General features: G+C 44.0%; 1 protein-coding gene across 4 annotated transcripts in view; it reads left to right on the top strand.

Moving 5' to 3' along the window:
• Window positions 1-20583, top strand: part of LOC309855408 (uncharacterized protein) — a 332305-nt gene that overhangs the window by 153462 nt on the left and 158260 nt on the right. For 3 of the 4 annotated variants that reach the window (XM_082715646.1, XM_082715647.1, XM_082715645.1), the window contains one exon: window positions 10911-11057. In XM_082715646.1, coding sequence (XP_082571772.1) covers window positions 10911-11057 — 147 coding nt within the window. Of the gene's footprint in view, window positions 1-10910; window positions 11058-11762; window positions 12145-20583 lie in introns of those variants that run through there. The other variant, XM_082715648.1, reaches the window with a different exon arrangement.

Below are 20583 nucleotides of genomic sequence, written 5' to 3'. Positions count from 1 at the left end.
ATCATGACCTAAGCCGAAGGCGGACACTTAACCCACTGAGCCACCCAGGCTACCCTTGGATTTTTTTTTTTTTTTTTTAACACAAAAGGAGAAAAGAGAGCCCTCAACTCAAGGGCTGTGATGATCTTTGAGAGGAAAGTGTCCTGGGACACTCAGATGTCCCTGCGAGCAAGCAGCAGGCAGAAGTGAGGTTTTCTTCAGTGACACTCTCTGAAGTTGAAAGAAAGTGTACGCAGGACGTTACCAGCAACAAAGCTCAAGAGGAGCCCTATTTCGAAGAAACAAACCAGAGTCTCTCTGAATACCAAGAAAGAAAGGGAAAGTGACGCTTATTGATTGTTGACTCTGTGGGAGGGCTTTTCACATGTCATCTTGCCTCATGGCAATCTCAGAAAAGGAGGTTTTTTTTTTTTTCAAATAGATGATGAAACTCAGGCTCAGATGAAGAAATTCAGGGACTTGCCCCAGGTTACCAGACAAAATCCATCTACTCCAGGGTTCCCACTTGAGTGGTCTGCCATTGAAGTTCATGTTCTATCTACTCCCACCAGCTGCCCTTGAGGATGAGAAAGGTGTCGTCACCCACTCATGCTTATATATGGCATATGTTTACCTCTTGCCTGAACTTTTGTTTTCTATTATATTTGAAATGTAAATTTCAATCATCCGTGCCCAATAAAATTCTGTTATTTAGCTATAACTTTTTGTTTCATGGCAAAGGACAATTGGCAGAACAAGTCTGCTCGTACTCATATTATTTCAAGTGCATGAGATAATTCCAAGTGGCACCCCAGACACAGCGCCTTTGGGGGCATCCAGCTCAGTGGAAAATTGCATCTTGCATCTTGCAGATTCAACCCTGTAACGTACTAGTCTAGTCTTCTGTCTCTTCATTATCTTATCATTGAGGGCAGGGCCAAGAACATGACCTACAATTCTGCATTAGGGATGACAGTAGCATCCGAGAAACACTGCTGCCAAATTGAGACGTCCAGAACGATTCTATTCCAAAACAACTCTTCCACTCCAATGACGTGTTTTAAGGAAGTGAATTATCTACCTGAGTGGAGGACAAAAAATAAAAAAATAAATAAAATAAAAAAGAAAAGAAAAGAAGAAAGCGTTCTTCCTCCAGGTCCAGGAAAATCAGCCGGCTGAGTCACACAGACCGTCTGTCAACGTTGCTGGTCCTTAAGCAGTGTCATATTTTAATCTTCTTACTGGATTTCTAAGGTTTAGAAGGAAATGTTTCCGTTCCTTTCAGAGCCCCAGCGTGGGTGAGGACTCACTGCAGACCTTAGTCTCTAAGCTGGGACCAGACGGAAGGGAGGGGCCCCACTCTCAGGGGGAAAGAAGTGGATCTCAAGTTTGAGCCCACGGGATTGGCTGTGTGGGCGTGGTTCCAAGGGTTTGACACGAAGAACCAAGTAAGTCTCTGAGGATAGATCCGAACTGGACAAGAAAAAGGATGATGGTAAGAATGGCAGCATTGGGAACCATAGTCCCTGTTGGCTATGTGCCAGACTGTGGGCTGACACCCTTGTCTGAGTTCCCCAGCCTTTTCTTCCAACGTGACATCCAGGCGGTATGGGATCAGACTGGGTGAAGAGTGGAGATGGAGACAGACTGTTGGGCTCAAACTCAAGTTCAGAAGAAGGGGCGTAGTAATGGCACCTAGGGTTTTGAGGATTCGATGAGTTGATAGGTGAAAAGCATTTATGCTGTCTGGCACATTTTAAGTCCCATACAATTGTTGGTGCTTATTTTTCTACATACAAATGAAGACATTAAGGGTCAGAAGGATTAACTCAGTTGTATCCCATAGGCCCATCCACCTAGGTCTATTCTCTTTGCACTGGATTGCTCTCCTTTTCTTTTGGGTCTGGGTCTCTAGAATGGGGTGTAGCCGCCCCATCGAGAGATGCTGGTATGCACAGCTGCTCTTTCCACTCTGATGCTGGTAGTGCGTGAATTCCTTTCCCCAGGTGCGGAGTGGGCAGGGTTGTCCCACGAAGCTCTGTCTCTCCACCCAGTACCCTGTGGGTTTCACCTGTTACGGGCAATTCTTAGTTTGGAGGATCTGACCAGAGAAGACAGTTTCTGGGAGAGTGATTTGGTTTGTTATTCAATGGTCTTGGCAGAGAAGGACGTTTCTTTTAGTTACTGGCTCCGATCTGATGCTGAGCTCTTCTCTCCCAGGTTCTCAGCTGCCCTGCTGCTCCTGACCCTAGTGGTTGTGGAATGGGGGTTGAGCTGCACCCCCGATCCTTGTTCTGGCTCCTGGAACCCGTATGCTCTTGACTCATTCACTGATTGTCCCCGAGTCTCTTCAGTAACATTACGGTGTCCAACTAAATCATCAATGATCTCCCAGGTCGCTCTAATTTGCCTTAATTCGAAGACCAACTGATATTTGGATTAACTTTGGGACCTTGCAGGATCCCCAGAAAAACACTTTACTTTCCACTGGGCCTCTGCCAAGCTCAGTGAGGAACTTGTCTGAGGTTGCAGCCTTACTGGCCAAACACAGGTGGGGCCTGGGGCTGGCGGGTGTCTGGAGGAAGCACAGTCCTAAGCTGGAGGGGAGGATGCTGTTTTCAGTGGGGCTTGTAACAGCCATTGACTGTAGCCTTCGCCTTCAAACATGTGACAAATAGATCAGTATTGATGGATTGCGTAGACTCCAGTCCAACTGATTCATGAATAACTTGGGGAGTGGTGGGTAGTCAGGTCATTTCACATTTTAAGCACAAATTAATTTACACTTGTGACCATTCTTGAGAATTTGGGGGGCAAAAATGCAGTAGCATCTTATAGCTAGGTATGAACCCAAATAGGCTAAAAACGAGCATGGTCTTATTGAGAATACCTAGGATTTTGGGTTGATTTTGTACAAAGGACCAGAATAGATGAAACAGTCCTGAATGTTTGTGTAGCAGTAATCCAGGGGCGGATATAGATGTTGTCATGTACTTCACGCAATATTGGGAAGGAAGTCTCTAGACGTGCTGTATGGGTCTTGCTCTGTCTCTTTGAAATGCATGATCATCTCAACACAGGGTTTACTATGGCTGGTTGTTTCATTAGATGCTTCTTCCAAACTTTCTGCCAAAATCCTTCTTAATAAATCTGACAGGAGAACATTTTGTTGTTCTGGCTGCATATAGCCCTTTTTTCCATGAGTGGATCCTGAAACTGGGAGCTTTGGTTGGCCAATCCCGGGACAAAAAGTTACGTGGGTTTGCAGGCAGCAGCTGGAAGAAAGGGGTGAGAGAGGGAGACCGAGAGGAAGATTTTGGAGCTAAGAGGATGGAGCCCTGGGGATGAGAGCTGCAAGAGAAAAAGAGACCATTGACTGAAGGCTGGCGAGAAAGCAAATACTAAATGGAGGTTCGAAGTGTTTCGTAGCTGTGATATAAACCCCCATCTCCCTTCCCTAGAAAATTTTCAGTAAACTCTAACTCACATTGTTGTTGGGATGTGAGTAGATTCTTTCTTTCTTTTTTAAAAAATGTTTTTATTTATTTGACAGAGAGAGACATAGTGAGAGAGGGAACACAAGCAGGGGGAGCTGCAGAGAGAGAGGGAGAAGCAGGCTTCCTGCAGAGCAGGGAGCCGGATATGGGGCTCAATCCCAGGACCCTGACATCATGACCTGAGCTGAAGGCAGATGCTAAATGACGGAACCGCCCAGGCACCGCAGAGTAGATTCTTTCTGACGACTGGAAAATTCGGGTGAGCCCTGCACCAGGAGGAACAGACAAAACTAACGTGAGAGTTACAGGTACGTTACTGTAGGTTATGACTGATGCTCCAACCAGAAGATCTTGTTTAATACACACACACACACACACACACACACACATACAGCTGCATGGACCCTCATAGCCTGTGCTGTGTGTGTGTGTGTTTGTGGTACACTAACCCCATCCATCTAATGTACCCACACAACTACACAGGTCTCTACAGCCATGTGTTTGGTGTGCTCACTTTATCTCCTGACTCTGTCCTGTAGTTTTTACCTTCCTCCTTGGTTCCTTACTTTCTATTTTATTTGGACATTTGCTACTTTAGAATTGGTTCCTAATCTCTCTGCTTGGAGCTGCTGTAATTGTGAGTATCAGCCAGTTTGGACCACGTTCTACAGGTGCAATAGCCAATGTCATTGCGGACAGGTTATTACCCTGTGTCCGATGTGACCCGGACCACTCCAATCACTTTCCTTTCAGCTGTATTGCAGTTGGGAAAAGGGTATGATTGGAAATACACCGTGTCAAGGCACCTGGGTGACTCAGTGGGTTAAGGCTCTGCCTTTGGCTCAGGTCATGATCTCAGGGTCCTGGGATCAAGCCCCGGCATCGGGCTCTCTGCTCATCAGGGAGCCTGCTTCCTCCTGTTTCTCTGCCTGTCTCTCTGCCTACTTGTGATTTCCCTCTCGGTCAAATAAAAAAATAAAAAATCTTAAAAAAGAAGAAAAAAAAAGAAAACTCATTTTTCAAACAAAAACAAAAACACAGTGTCCAAATGGCTGTAATAACTAGTACTTCCTGATGTTGGGCAGCTGTAGTGTGTTGCCCCGGTTCATGCCCCTCTGCCAGGAGGGGACTTTCTCACCCGTGATTCTGTCTGTGGTCTTAAGCATCCTGGGGCCTGGCCTCCTTAACTTCCTCTAAGTGTGACTAAGGCACCTTGATCAGATAAAAGCTATTTTCACTCTGGCTCTGCTAAGCTAGATTCTATCTCAGATTACATTAAAGGAACTGCCTTCTTTCTGTTTCCTTTGTTGCTAAGAAATAGCTTTTCCTTTCAGATTGATTTTTTTTTTTTTTTTTTTTTTTTACTCAAAGAAGAAGCCTGAACCTACACAACACTTGGTAGTAATTTAAAATGAGGCAGAGATCAGCAGCTCCTATTAGAAGCATAAAGTGACCCGCCAAGCATCTTCAGGGGTCTGCAGGGCCTGTCTTTTTACTCAACACCCAAGTGCTATTTTAGAACAAAGGAGACTTCTTCTCTTTGGCAAAACATTGATCTATTGCTCAGTTTCTCTAGTTGTGGGCTGAGCTCCCCCCTGCCCATGAGCCAGCTAATCAGACTTTGATTAGTCTTGCTATCTCATGCCCAGGGCTCCCAGCTGAATGCCAGCATCTGTGGGGAGAGGAGGGCATGCTTTCCCTGGAGGCTGCTTCCCACTCTGATCTAGGAGTTAGCAACTGGCTTGGGCTGCTTACCTGCTGTGGAACAAAATGCACTAAGGGCCTACCCCTCCAGATCCTGTGCATACGTGTGTGTGAGAGATTATTCATGCCTCCCCCGCCCCTCCGCCAATGCTGAATTCCACACCTGGGGCCATTGTCAGCTGCCGTGACCCTGGAGATCAGAGTGGCCTTAGTTTGGTGATAAAACTAATTCACAAAATTCTGTTGTTGCTGAAGGAGTTGTTATATGGAGGCTGGGCTTGGGGAAGCTGGTGTGTGGGTAGAAATACACCCCTTTTTTCTTGGTAGCAGACATGGCCTGGTACTTCCTCAGTGCTCAGGCACTGAGGATACCTCCTGATCTCTGCAGATGAGGCTGGTGTTCTCTTAGCAAGCTCTGCCTACTTAGACCCCATCATCTGTGACTTGGGAGGACCAGAGGCTGGGGCTCGTCATCTCCAGATCTCCTGGGAAGCAATATCTGAGGCTTTGCTAAATGTTGGTGAAGACGGGGAGAGATGACTAGATTATTCAGTTGGCTGACTGAAGATGTGAACAGTAATTCTCTAATTGATTTGGACAAACTCATTCAAATGTGTGTGTGCTTCCCGATATTTTCTTGCTCCTGTAAAGATCCTGGTTTTCTTCCACGACTCTCTTCTCTTCTTTCTTGGCCAGGACCATGAGCCACACTCCAGTTCCCAGAGCTCTGGGTTTTTCTAGGAGAATCTAGCTTCCATTGTCAGGGAACAACAGGATCCTGGTGTGAGGGAGGGTCTGGGAGATGTGCCAGCGTTTCTAGACTCGGAACTTGGGATGAACTCCCCTGTAGAGCCTCCTGAGAGAGGTTCTTCATGCGTTGCACGATCAGGTTATAGGCTAGACCTCTAAACATGTGTGTTTTTTGTATGTTCTGTGTGAAACTATGCTGACTGCCCAAGAATTGAAACATAAATGGAAACACCTACAAAGAGCTTGAACTCATGGAAAATACTGATAATTCCAATTACTATTGTTTTTTAAAGCCCAGTGTTTTGCAAGCCCAAGTTTTACAAAGAATCCAAGCTTTTCTTTTGAGTGTTCTGAACATTCTAGTGGCACATTATCTTGACTAACAGCTGATGCAAGGAGAGAACAACAGCAACAAAAGACGTGGTGGGGGGGCGAGTGGTAGGTTGATGGAGGGTGAATGGTGCTGGGTGAATGGCAGCAGCAATTATGCAGGGCACAAAGAGCCAGCCGGCACAGCTCTGTCTTGAAGGGAGGGAGGGAAAGGCTAGAAACAATGAACAGGGCGCTTCTATGCAGAGGGTTGTGTCTGCATGGCCCAACGACCCTGCGTAGGAGGGTAATCATGAAAGCTGGGCCCCTGGAGACCTGGGACCTTTGCAGTTTCTTTTTCAAAAGCAATTTCAATTTATAGAGCAATTCCTATTTTAACAGTGTCTCAGGGGAAACCAGGCTCTAAGATTTTGAAATCTGGATGAGTAAAAACTAGGGAAATAGTTTGAAAGTTTCTAGCCATTTTGGTGAAAGCATCGATTTGCTTTTGACAGACATGGTTGTTTCCTGGCAGCCTCTGTGTGGGCCTGGAAGTTCACCTATGTCGAAGCAAGTCATAGCCACTGTCTGAGGGAGAGTTGGGTTTCAGTCAGATGTGGATTTCTTGCACCAAGATGCAGTCATCTGCTAGGTACTGTTTATCTTGGGACATGGTTGGAGGTCGGTCCAGGCTTCTGTCAGTGTGTGACTTTTTTGGTAGGTGACAAAGGGAGCGGAAAGGTGGGACACATTTCTCTCTTAGAAGCCACAGCAGACTGGAAACTCAGCAGGAAGGGACCCCAAAGAAGACTGTTCTGACACTCTCTGGTTGCAGTTTTATCACAAGTGCCAGGATTCTATTCCTCTTCTCTTAGCCCCAAAACCTTCAGTCAAGACTGGGCCACATTTCCCATCTGGTGTCAAGTTGCTGTGGGGTCAAGGGAAAGGTGCTGTCTATTCATGGGACCATGAGTTAGAGAGCAGCAGAAGTGACTCACAGCTGAAGGCTGGAGTTTCAGAGCAGAGGTCACTGCATGGGGCTCAGCATTCAGTCTTAAGGGCTAGTCTTGGAAGAACGTAAGAGATTTCTTGTTGGTGAGTGGGTATGTCTCAGGAATGCTTGGGAAGGGAAACTGGGCGAGACACTGAGCTTTATACAGTGATGGGGTGGATTTTGGGAGCCAGTGAACTTTGTGATATTTACAGGTACATGACTTCACAGGTTGATAGTCTGGGACTTCTCAACCGATGATGAATATCCCATGGTTTCTGAGGGCCAGGCTTGGTTACCTAAGACTATCGGGGCAACTTCATTCTTTTCAAGTTTTTGAGCTTGCTTTGAGTTTGATTGCCATGGACTCTGCCTCAGGGTCTGTTCTGGTCTGTTTTAGTGTGTTGAGAAACCCCTTGTAGGTCTAATTTACATGCTGATTAGTTAACTCATTTCCAACCACTGCCTCTGCCACAATCACCATGTCAGAGCAGGAGAGAATGGTTTTGAGAGATGGTGCATAAACACCTAATGTAAAACAATGATTTTAAAGATAGCTCATGATAGCTCATGTATTTTGAACTTCTGCTTTATGCTGGGCATTGTGCTAAGGGGTTTAAAAAGCATGATTTTATTTGTCTTTACGAAGACCCTATTTAGTTGAGACTACATTATTGTTGAAAAAAAAAATGAGGCAAAAAGAGATTTAGATACCTGGCTCAGGGTCACAGAGGGGATAAATGGCAGAGCTAGGACTCAGGCCTGGAGCTGCTGAATGCTGGACTTGACGGAGCTGCAGGGGCTCGTGTGTTTGCCAGTGCTGGATTACAGAGGGAGAGTACAAGCATTGTCTGTGCATCTGGGAAGTCAGCAGAGGGTGTTAGGAATCACACACCAGCCTTGGGAACTGGGGAGTCAGGTGATGGCAGCAGCACCATTAGAAAGGCTACAAAGGAAGAAAAACAGAGCCTGCTAAAATACAGGACTGAGTCAGCCACTGTATTTGTGTCACATTAAGATAAAATTATAGTCTGATCCACACCTTGGAAGCACAGGATATGACAAAGTCGGAAGCACGACCAAGTTTACAAGATTCTCTATTTTGGGCTCATTTTTTCCTTTCAATTAGTCTCTCACCTCTTCTTATCCCAGGGGTCCACAAGGCCCTCACATCATCATATTGGATCCCTTGGAAACTCCTTTTCCACTCTACCCTGGCCTCTGGCTCATTCCCTAGTTAAAGGGATCTGCATGAAGTCCTTCTCAAAAACAAGGCATACCTCTAAGGGGGCTGGTGAGGAGGAGAGTTTCAGAAGTTCAAGACCACTGCCCAGTTCCTTAGAGTAAGGAAGAGTGAGGAGCATTCCAGGTCAACCACATCATCTCCACCTGAAGGCCAAGGCTCCCTTATCTATGGGCAATTCCAAAGACCCGAGGCTGAACTATCTCACATCATTATTTTTTTTTCATTTTCTCAGAAGGGAGTGGAAAATGAATGCTATCTACCTACCACATGGGAAGATAAAAATGACTCCAGAACAGGTTGTTTGTTAAAAAAATATTAATGTTTATCACCTGCATCCTCACTGCAGGAGCCCTGGGGAAGAAACCCAGAGAGAAGTGTTACATGAGTGTAAGCAATGAGTGCATTAGCATCTTGGCATCCTGGTGGTTTATGTAACACTAGGTTTTTTAGGATTCTCAGGGACTGGAAAAATGAAATATGAAAGAACAGACTCAGATGGAAATTACTCATATTTATTATATGTGCACGCACACACATGTCTTAATTCAGTTCTTGGAAAGCATATTGGTAATGAATGACATCTGAGAGTGTAATCACGGTGTGTGGTGTCCTCAGGCTGGTAAGAGTTCACCGGCCATCAAGGGTCCCACTGAGTTCTTTAGTGGCCTCAGGCTCTAGGTGGTCTCTCAAAAGCCACAATAGCGTGAGGGTTGAAATTTTGGTATCTTCAAATGCCTACAGGATTCTACACAACACATGGGAAGTCATTTTAAGAAATCTGTGGTCCCCAGGGTGTCAGGTTTGGTTAATTTTTACCTCACAGGGCAGTGGTGGCACCTGCTATAATGAGGGTTGTGTCTGCACAGATCTGGAGAGCCCAGCAGAAATCTACCCAAGTTTGTTATCAAAGACCAGCTCACTCACAAAAAGAGCGAAATTCACCCAAGAGCTATAATATCAACAGAAGACTTAATGTATCAGAAAGTTCAGAATAACAGGACATCATACATCTGAGTAGCCTGATGAAATGGACCAGTGTGTGAATGTGCATTTCCTATCAGTTCTGTTGGTGTATCCTTAGTTTTGACCAGCTGCATGTTCTCCTCAGCATGTCCTGGGTTTCAGTAGCAGACAGTTTCTTTTTTCTTAACACATCTACTCTTTTTTTTTTTTTTTAAGATTTTTATTTATTTATTTTCCAGAGCAGCAGAAGGAGAGGCAGAAGTAGGCTCCCTCCTGAGCAGAGGGAGAGGGAGATGAAGGACTTGAATCCAGGACCCTGGAATCATGACCTGAGCTGAAGGCAGATGCTTAATCGAGTTTTCCACCCAGGTGCCCTAACACATCTACTCTTAATTTAGAAAAATTGAGCCTTCCACAGTTAGCTTCTTCCCTCCCTTCAAGGTGAAGCCTTCCTGACCCTTCTGGCAATGTGTCACATGCTCCCAAATGCTGCCACTGAGTGTGCCTTATGGTGTGCATTAATTGTTCAGCTGTGGATTTCCCCACTTCCCTATCCCTACTAGACTCCTCAAGGGCTCCTCAAGGGCAGGACTAAATTTTACCTTTGTATCCCAGCATCTAGTACTTTACATGGATCATGAGCCCCTCAGTAAACATTTGTTGAGCAAATAGTGGAAAATAGTGAACTTTCTACACATAGCAATTTACCTGGAATGTTATTTGTTGGACAAATAATGGGAAATAATGAGTGAACTTTCTATTTCTATCTCTGCCAAAATTATACAACTCTAATTGGTTTTTTAAGGGGATATATTTATTTTACCCTGTACCTGCTACACTCTATCAGTCTAAAGATACCAAAATCATTCAGCAGATATGTTCTGTTAGAACATCATTTCCAGAATTAGCCTTAGGCTCTGTCCACTTGGGTGGATGTGACCCTCCTATGAGACAAAAACAACTGAATTTATTTCAAGTGGATTGGGAATAGGCAGAAGAGAATGAATCCATGCAGTATAAGCCAACTAATTGAAATAAAAGGTGGATTTGCAGCTACTCTTAGGGTCCTTCAGAAGAAAATTTCAGTGCAAATTCAAGCTGCTTTTAGCATTATCTTAAGAGACTTGAATCAACCTTCCCAAGGTTGAGCTGTTGCTCTTTCTGTCCTTTATCAGCCTCCACGGAAATATATTTTGATTATAGATCCATTTTATAAACTTCAGTTTAACAAATCACCTGAAATTGTTCTGAAACACTTCTGGAGACCATACTTTTGGTCTTAAACTTAACTTAAACTGTAGTTGGTAGAAGACAAAAGTTGAGACGGGCAAAGCTCAATACTTGGGAGTTTCCCGTGACAGAGCACTTCCTATCGGCACTGATTACAAATAATCTCATTTTCCAAATAAAGCTGTCAGGGGTCCAACTGAACAGTTCAAAAATAATCCTTGCATCACATGTTGTTTTGTAGGTTCACAGAGGAGGGGCAGTGGACATTGTGGTACCTATGGAGTTTTATGTTTGTGGCTGTTGGACCCCGACTGCCCAAATCCTGTGAGAGGTCATGGAGACCGGAAGTGGCATGTTCAGTGGGCAGCTCCTATGCTTGATGTCGGAGGTAAGCTGTCCCTAACCTCCTACTGGATTTCTGCTCTGGATTCTGGTATCTTCGTTTCTTCTTTTCTTTTTTATTGAGAAGTAATTGACTTATAGATTTAAGGTATACAGTGGGTCAATTTGTTGCATTTTTATATTGCCATATGATTACCGCTTTCGTGTTAGCTAACACCTCTACTGCGTCACATTAGCTAATATTTATTTTTTTGTGGTGAGAACACTTAAGATCTGATCTCTTAGCCACTTTGAGGTTTCTAAGACAGTGTTGCTGTTGGCTATAATCCTCTGCTGTGCATTAGGTCTCCAGGACTCATTTATCTTCTTCTGGGACCCTTTAACAGTATTTTCCCAATTCCCCCTCTACTCCCAACCCTTGGTAACCACCATTAGACTCTGTATGCTTATGAGTTAGATTTTTTGGATTCCATGTGTAAGTGATATCACGTGGTATTTGTCTTTGTCTGTCTGTTTCATGTCTCTTACAGTAATGGCCTCAAGGTCCATCCATGTTGTGGCAAATGTCCTTCTTTGTCATGGTTAAATAATATTTCATTATGGAGGAATAGATAGATAGACAGATAGATAGATAGATAGATGATAGATAGATACCACATCTTCTTTATCCATTCATCTGTCCCAGTGTTGCCTTAATGGTGGAGCCAACCCTAACGTACTTGCTAAGACCTTGATGTTCTTCTTTTCCTAGATGTCTAGACCTGACTGACCCTCTCTCCACTGCCTGGAATCTTGCATCCAAGAAAGTGGACTCTCTTTGTTCCCAGAACTTGCTGTCCGCTTGGTTGCTGAGCAGAGGCCTGCTCAGAATCTATAACCATGGGGAGAGTTGACACTTGCTTGGCTGAGAGCCGCATTGTCACCGTAAATACCATAACTGGCCTGGGAATTGCTCTTTTTTGGGGGTCAGTCACAAAGTTGGGTCAGCTCTTACACAAACCCACACAATCCTGTCTCTGCTCTGTGTCATCTCGGTAAGTCTGGCATTCATGTCTGTGCACATCGTGATAACAGCTCTCTGTTTGAGTTGGAGAAACCAATGATTAAATGAGATGTTTTGATGATGTATCCTTTTCAGTGAGTCCTGTCACCCACCATCATTTTTCTCATCACCGTGAAGAACTTAATTTTTCTTTCTGTTTTTTTGTATGTTTGTTTAATTTTGGCTAACCATCTTGTTAGTTGTTACAAAGACAGACAAAGGAATCTGCTGTTTGGCCTGGAAAATGAAATCGAAGCCACATTAGCTGTTTTTTTTTCTTGGTGGAGTTTAATTCTTATGCTTTCATCATGGCCCCAAAAGAATGATCCATCTGAAACAACGAAGGGCTGGAGGTTCAGGACAAGGGAGGCAAGTTGGGAGGGGGCCGTGCATGGGAAGGAGATCATATGTGGTCCATGCTAGACTTAATCTGCCCAGCAGAAGAGCCATAGTTGTAGGTGATGTGGGCAGAATGATTTTTTAAAAGAAAGCAAACAAGTGGAGACACCATTTGGGAGATTGAATTTGGTTTTGTTTGTTTTGTGTGCAAAATGAGATTGTGTGGGAAACAGAGACATTTTCCATGAAGAATGCTAAGGTAATTTATGTTGCTTCCTTCCATCAATTACATTCTGTGAGCTCAGAGTAGAATTGTGTTCCATTGAGTTACAGCCTTTGTATAGCCAGTCTCTATAGAAATGACTCTCTAGAGTAATTTCATAACCTGCACTGACAAAGATATAATTCATACTGTGTTGCCATTTGTGGGGGCTTTAAAAAAAACAGACTGTGTACCATTTCACAGTTATTTATTTATTTTTTAAAGTTTGACCAAGGAAAGGAAAAATACATTTCTCCTTCCCTTCCCACTATAGGTTATAAAACCAATAGACTTGGGGCGGTGGGGAGGCAAAATCAGGCTTCATAGCCTTGCAGGAAAATTGGTGAATCACGCAGCTCAGAGTTTTCTCATATAAAAAAATGGCAAGATTGAACTCCATCACTTCCAAGTTTAATTTCCACTTCCAGAGTCTCAGAACCTCTGATTCTGGGTTTATTTTTTTTCCCGGGAATGTGACTGCTGAATGAAAATAGAAAGTTCTTCTAGAGACTTCTCTTTAGATGAGAATTCCTCTGCTGCAGATGGCTGCCATGGCATTCGGGCCCACAGGCTTCCTCTGTGTGATCTGGCAGAAGAGATGGAGATGAGGATCGGAAGGAACAGTGCCGTTTAAGGAAGGTTGGCGCTAAGTAGAGGATCCCCCTGGCAGGTGGGAGGCAAGATGGTAGAGAGTCAGAGAAGAGCCCATGCGTCTGTGTGGCTGAGGAGTGGAGGCCAGGGCACGGATCTGTGGGGTCAAACAGTGGGAAAGCACCCCAAAGGAGAGGGGTGGTTAAAGGAACTAGGAGATCCCACCAGCAGGGCCAAGGGGCCAACAACTTGGGAACGGTGTGGATTGGGGAGGCTATGTGTCCTTTTGTTTGGTCATCCCCTTTCTGTGTGGTGCCCTCAATTGCCAGCAGCAGCAGCGGTCTGCCCTGTGGGCTGGCAGGACACTATTTTTTAAAAACAGCTCCCTGTGGAGGAGCAGGGGGTGCAGATCATTCTCCTGGCCCCACTGATTTCCACCAAAGGGCAGAGCATTCTCTTTGAAGTCATGGGATGGGTCTGAAACTGCTTATTTCATTGATCAGTGAGCTGGTGGTATTTGCCACTCTCTGTCACTCAGGCACTTCTGTGTCCAAACAAGATTTGGGGGTATTTAAAATTTTCACAGGCTCCAGACACTCAAACTTTTGGCTTCTTTCAAACATAATAATTCATCATTTGCTTATGAAATCGGCCACCCATTTAATTTACATCTGGCCGTGAGTTCTCAGTCATCAGCTGGCAGACTTGGGAATTCTTCCGCAGTGAGAAAAATCTAATGTAACACACAGATTGTTTTCAGAGGTCATAAAATTATGTGAATAATCAATTTAACAAGGGAGGAAGTTACCGATTTGTTTTTTAAAAATGTTCCCGGACCAAATTTTCTTTAGCTTGTCAATGCCCTCCTCTGAAGTTCACCAGGAATTCACCTGTATCCAAACAAGTAAGGTTTATTACTTGTTGTAGTGAAGGAGAATATACACAATAGGGAACCAAAGGCCATCTCAGTAGAAGCTGTTAGAAAGGAGCTTTCATTGGATTTGGGCTAATGTGAGGAGATTTGGAAGAGAGTTCAAGGAAGTGGGACTTTGCTCTGGATTGGATGTTTTCAGGAGGTGGGTCATTCCGATTGGGTATCTTTGTAAACCTTATCTAGAAGGAGGGAGTCTTACTGGAGGGCTAATGTAATAATAGGTAGAGGAGACAGGGTCCCATTGTAGCCAGGACAGGGGTTGTTGGGTATGTTTTGACTCAGACAGTCTTCATGTATTATCTGTGTTTTGACATTATTATGGCATGGTCCTATTTTGTCTTGATTCATCTTGCTTACACAATGGCCTTCTCTCATGCTGGTATTCTATGAAATTGTTTATGTTCAACAGGAGAACATCAAGGTTCTCATATGGGTTTCTTGAATGGGCTTCTCTTACACACAGCTTCTGTGACCTTTTCCACAAATAAGGAGGATTTGGAACACTGCAGGGAGAACAGGTGACCCCAAGGGACTCCCTGCTGTGTGCTCACCCAGAAGGGGATGGGAAGAATAAGTTTTCTGTGTGCTGGGAGAGGGGCAGTCCAGGCTGCAGCCTGGTGCATCTGGTGGGAGTAGAAGGCAGCTTAATGGAAACTAGATATAGCTAAGCTCTTTATAACACAAGGAAAAACTTTTTTGGGCATTACTGTCTTTTGTTTGGAAAGAGAGGAAAAAATCCAGCATGGTTCTCCATGTCATAAAGCATGTCAAGAACATCATTAAAAGCATGAACTTTAGTTCTGGGTTTCATTCATTTTTTTTCCCCTCCCATTTAGAACTTCCAGAAACTTCATGGTTTATGCCACTTTTTATCACTTGTTCTCTCCTGAGTTTTTATTTTGAAACTTTTTAAGCCTTCAGAATAGTTGAACAAATGAACTCAGAGTACTCTTCACCTGGATTCACCAAAAAGTTGACATTTTGCTACATTTTCTCTTTCTCTGTCAAATCATTTGAAAATAAGTTTTAGACATTATGACATTTTGCCCCTAAATACTTCAGCATGTGTCTCCCAAGGACAAGGCCACATTCTTCTACATAATTGCAATACTGTGTATGTAGGTGTGAATGTGTGTGTGTGTGTGTGTGTGTGTGTGTATAATATAAAGATCTTTCTTCTGAACCATTTGAGGATAAGCTGTCAACATGATACTCCATCATCCCTGAATATTTTAGTGTGTATCTCTGACAAGAATATTCTCTACAGACCCACAGTGTCATCACCAACACCTGGAGATTAACAGTGATCTACTTCTACCATCAAATACCCAGATCCCATTCACATTTCTCTAGTTGTCCCAATTATGTATAGCAAAGAATCCAGTCCCAAATTGCTGTTAATCACCTGTCAAATCTCTTTAGTTCCTTCAGTTTGTGACAGTTCCTCACTCTTCCCTTGACTTTCATGACTTTGAGACTTATTTTACAGGATGCTCCTCAATGGGATTGTCTCGTGTTCCCTCAGGAGCTCCTGCAAGCTGGTTTCTGGATCCTTTTTGATGTGTCTCCATCCTTCTTTGAGCCCTTCCTTCCTTTCTTGCAGAGGAAGATGCTCCTGTATTACTTTACCTGCCCATCCTTGGAGTCAGTCATTTTCCCCAAGAGGCTATGTTCCTTTTTAGTGAAGAATGGCATTTGAACATCAAAATCTGGGTGCTGAGTGCCAAATGCTCTTAGTGAGTCACTGCTTCCAGGCCCTCTCAGTGGACACAGCTAGGGAAGAAAAGTATGCACAGACAATACATGTGAATATATATGAACATACAGACATTTATATTGTTATTCTGTATCTACATTTATGTACATACAAATTTTTAAAAATCACCAATTCATACTACTATCTCTAATTCAACCCAACACCACAGAATTCATTCTAGTTTTCTGCCCTTCCATATTTGTAAGTCCTTTTTCCAGCTATGAGAAATCTGGCTCTCGTTTTCCTTAATATATTTTCTGATTTTATTAAACTCGCATTGTAATGGGGTCTGCTATACTGCTATTGCCATCTGTCCCTGTGGGGGTACCCTCTTACCCCAATTAAGTGCTAATGTCTTAGCCTTGGTTGCTTCTTACTGTTGCCTGGGCTCCAACAAAGTCTGTTTTTACCATGTTACCGTGTGGATGTCTTCACTCTGCCCAGGCTCTGATTCCCTGCCCTGGGCCACTCCTTTGCCTGACTTGGGCTCCCATGCCCTGTGCCAGGATATCTTCCTCATCCCTTTTGGGTAAGTGTGACTTAGATAGTAGGCTGGCTTCCTGGCCTGGCTACTGTAGAAAATAGCTTGGTTTCCTGGGCTGCTTGCTGCAGATTGTGGGTCAGAGTTCTATTTTTGTGTATTATCTGGTCATTATTTATTTGGAAATTTGGTCTTTCAGTAAATTAACATGTAATGAGTCTTCTACTCACTCCCCCTTTGTGTTAGTCTGACCTCTCCAGAGAAGCAGAACCAATAGAATATATAGAAAGAGATTTATTGTAAGGAATTGGCTTATACAGTTATGGAGCTGATGAGTCCAAAATCTTAGGGTGAGCCAATAGGCTGGAGATCCATTAGAGCTGATGTTCCAATTTGAGTCGGAAGGCCATCTGCTGTGGAACCAGGGAAAGCTAGTGTTAAAGATGAAATTCGAAGGTAGTCTGTTAACAGATTCTCTTCTGCTTGGGAAATAGCCATTTTTTTTTTTTCCCCCTTCAGGCCTTCAGCTGATTGAGTGAGGCCCATGAAGATTTGGAGTGCAATCTGCTTTACTCAAAGTCCATGATTTAGATGTTAATCTCAGCCAAACACCTTCACAGAAACATCCAGAATAATGTTTGACCAAATATGTGGGCACCTTGTGGCCCATCCAAGTTGATGCAAAATTAACCATGACAACTCCCCCATCTGATCTCCTAGAACCGTGCGAATCCCAAGGTCTGTCGGTGACTCTTCATCTCTCTCAAACTATGCCCTGCTTCATGTTTATCCAACAAAGTGATACAAGTTTTTGAGGCTCTCCTTGGCTTCTTTAGATGCTCCTGCTGAGTCTCCTCTGTGTTTGCAGCAGGACTTGTGAATGGAGATGCCTACCTTAGGACCTTCATTCCTACTGGATATGGGGAGAAGGCACAAATTCATTGTTACAGGAAAGGACAAATTTTCTAGACAGAAGGGGTGGTGATATTAGACATGCTTCTGTCATGTTTGCTTTCCTTTGAGCCAGATGGCCTCACTTCATCTCTGTGGGAAGGGCTGAGCCAATCGTGACGGCAATGGAGGAGGCAGTTTGGAAAACTGACAGGATCTCTCAGGAGCCTTTGACTTGGGGTTGGGGGGTCTCCCAGTGCCCCTGGGGGATCAAAGTACTCTGACTCACTGGAGGTGACCGGCAAAGATGGAGCATCTCAAAGCAGGCTGATAGCTGTGTTGGATTAGCATATTACCTACCACGAAATCACCCTATTTAAAAAAATCGTTCTTTTAAGTCTCTTGCCAGTTTTTTAAAAATTCTCCTTGTCAGTCAAGAATGTAAAACGTAGAGTCCTACCAGTAGTATGGAAAGCAGATATAAAATGTGATTGCTCTTCTCTTTTTTAGTACAATACAGTCTGTATCATCATCTCATCTGATTTAAGGAAATATCTAGTTGGGTTGAAAGTGAACCCCCCCCCCCCAATTCTTCCCTTCCTCCCTCTCTTCCTTTTTTTGTTCCCTCCTCTATTTCTTCACTCACATCTCCCAATCTGAAAGTTATTTACTAAGCGCTATACCAATCAATGGGGTATAAAGATGAATGAAGACCAGTCCTTGATTTTGAGATGATCACCATCTGGTGAGGGTGACAGGAATAAAAACAAACCTGTGTAATGGGCTGTGGTGAAAACTGACCCAGGATGACCAGTTCTGGGGGAATTGAGTCAGGAATTTCAAGGAAGGTCATATTCTGCAGATTCCTAAGAGATGAATTGGAGTTTTCTAGGCAGACATAGGGCCGGAGGTGGAGATAGTGTCCCGAGGCTGGGGGGTGATGACAGCATGGTGATAAAAAGGAGTAAGACTCCTAGGGGAATCAAGACAGTTTCTGCCCTGGGTCTGTGTGGTAGGGTTCTTCTATAGCATGTAAGACCTGCCCCAATGAAGCAAGCATATTTTTCTCTTTTCCATACCCATGGACCCCACTCCCACTCTTCTATTGCTTTACCAACACTCGGGATGTTGTCTTTGCCCTCTGAAGTGTCCTTCTGATGTGTGACAGCCTCTCTCCATGGGCACGCTGACCTTGGCATTGTCCACTTTTCCATCTTTGACTCAGGGCTCAGGGCTGTGAGCGATCCCGCTGAATTCTTATGACCCAAAAAGAGCTGTAGCAAGAACCAGCTCACCATTTCAGCTTTAAGTGAAATATCGAGCAGTGATTCACCATTACTCAGAAACTTGTCAGTTCATCAATTCAAAGCCACTCCATTTCCTCTACTTTTGAACAAACAGAACAGGCTGGTGTGTATACGAGGACCATCAATCGGGATATGAAGTGTATCTGTGCACAGGTTCATTTCCCATTAGTCCAGTGAGGGAATGCTTGGGCTTTTGTGTACCTAAGTAAAATAGGCAGGCTGACGTCCTTTGGGAAGAAGTAGGAGTGTGAAAATGTGGCTGCATTGCCAATAATATGGGAGGAGGATGAACATAGCAGATGGAAGTTGTGATTAGGGCCAACAGAAATAGGAAACTGCTGCTAGGTCATCTGCCTGGTACCCAGAGCCGGCCTATTAGATGTCATTAGCCCTTATCCAGGAAACAATTTACATCCGTTGAAATCCTTATAAAATTGGATTTCTGCCCACACACCCATCATCCTGTTTTTTCTTGGGGATTAAATAAAAAGTGGCCCTTGGACTGCTACTTTCTGTGGGCAGAAAGTGGTAGCCTCTGGCCTAGAAGTGGTTGGATCACCCCTCCTCACGCCAAGACGACCGTGGGGTTATATTATCACAGGTTGCAAGAGATTTTAAAACTGTGTCCTGTCTCATCTCATGCCCAGCAGACTTCATCCTCCCCCCTGTCCCCCAACAAAACTGGGAAGTTGTAAAATTGCCATTGGAATGTAACAACTTCCCCAAGAAATCCTTTCTAGGGACCACATAACCTTTACCTTGAGAATTTCTTTGTGTGTTGCCTTTGGTTATTCCCAGTCTTGAATTTGGCTCTAAGAGGCATGTATAACGGAGACCCAGCTTTTAGTGAGCCTTCTCGGCTAGGGGGATGACCCGTCGGAGGCAGGTCAGCGTGTTGGATGACCCTGTTCCTTGGTTCCTCTTGGCTTCTGTCTCCTTCCAATCTCCTGTAGGTCGGTCTGAATTCTCTTCTTTCTCCTCAGATAATTTGAATCTTGTTTTTTCGTTTTCAAGAGTAATCCAGCCCAACAGAAGAAGCACCAGGTATGGGCCAGGAAGCCTGAGTTCTGGCTCCTGCCTCTTTTGGAATGTGCACTCATGGCCTACCAACTCTGAGCTCCAGCTTCTGTCTGTCTGTCTCTCCCTTTTGCCTTCCTGTCCTTCCAGAGTTGTTCCAAGGCTATAAAAACGTGTTATGAGGAGTGTTGAGAACTTTTATAAATGGACCATGAAATAGAAATGAACTCTTATAAATGGACACTTAAAGAGTTTCACCTGCCTTTCAATACAGGGTTAAAACTTAAGAAGGTCTGTCTTTTTTTCAACACTATTGGACACAAAAATTTGTTTGGTGCTTCCATTTCAAAATCGGACAAAAAATCTTCATGAGGATTTACCACTCTCCACTTTTACTCCCTTTTAAGGCTCACCTCCTCAAATAAAGTCTTTCTTTTATATTCATGCTACGGTAGTCTTCTTCCTCCCTGATCAATGCCCACAGAACACGGTGGTCCTTACCACGTGCTGCAGTTTCTCATTGTTTTCTGCTGGTGTCATTCAGAAGTTGTCTTAGGTTTTTGTTTTCTCTCCTCAGTTAGAGAGTGTGGCTCCATATGTTCACCCCACTGAAGCCCGTATCCCATTATGTTGAACTTCTATGTTTGGGTTTTATTTCCCCACTAGCCTGCAGGTGCTTGAGGGCAGGATAGATGTGTCATATTTATTTTTATATCTCTGGTGCCTGGTACATAGTAATTGTCAATGAGCATTTGTTGAAATGAACTAGTAAACTTCATTTTGCTCTTGTCTTAGCAGCATGTGGGGTAGGGAGCGGAAGCTGTGTGTGTGTTTGCCACATTACATAGGATCATACACCTTCTCTTTGAACTTCTAATGATTTTGCTCACACGAACATGTTGGTTGGAATTGCTAATCCTGGAGACCCTTGATTCTGATATCTCCTGCCCCC

The sequence above is a fragment of the Mustela nivalis genome (genome assembly GCF_964662115.1).
Source record: "Mustela nivalis genome assembly, chromosome: 20".
Classification (NCBI taxonomy): domain Eukaryota; kingdom Metazoa; phylum Chordata; class Mammalia; order Carnivora; family Mustelidae; genus Mustela; species Mustela nivalis.
This window is presented reverse-complemented; position numbering and strand designations above follow the sequence as displayed.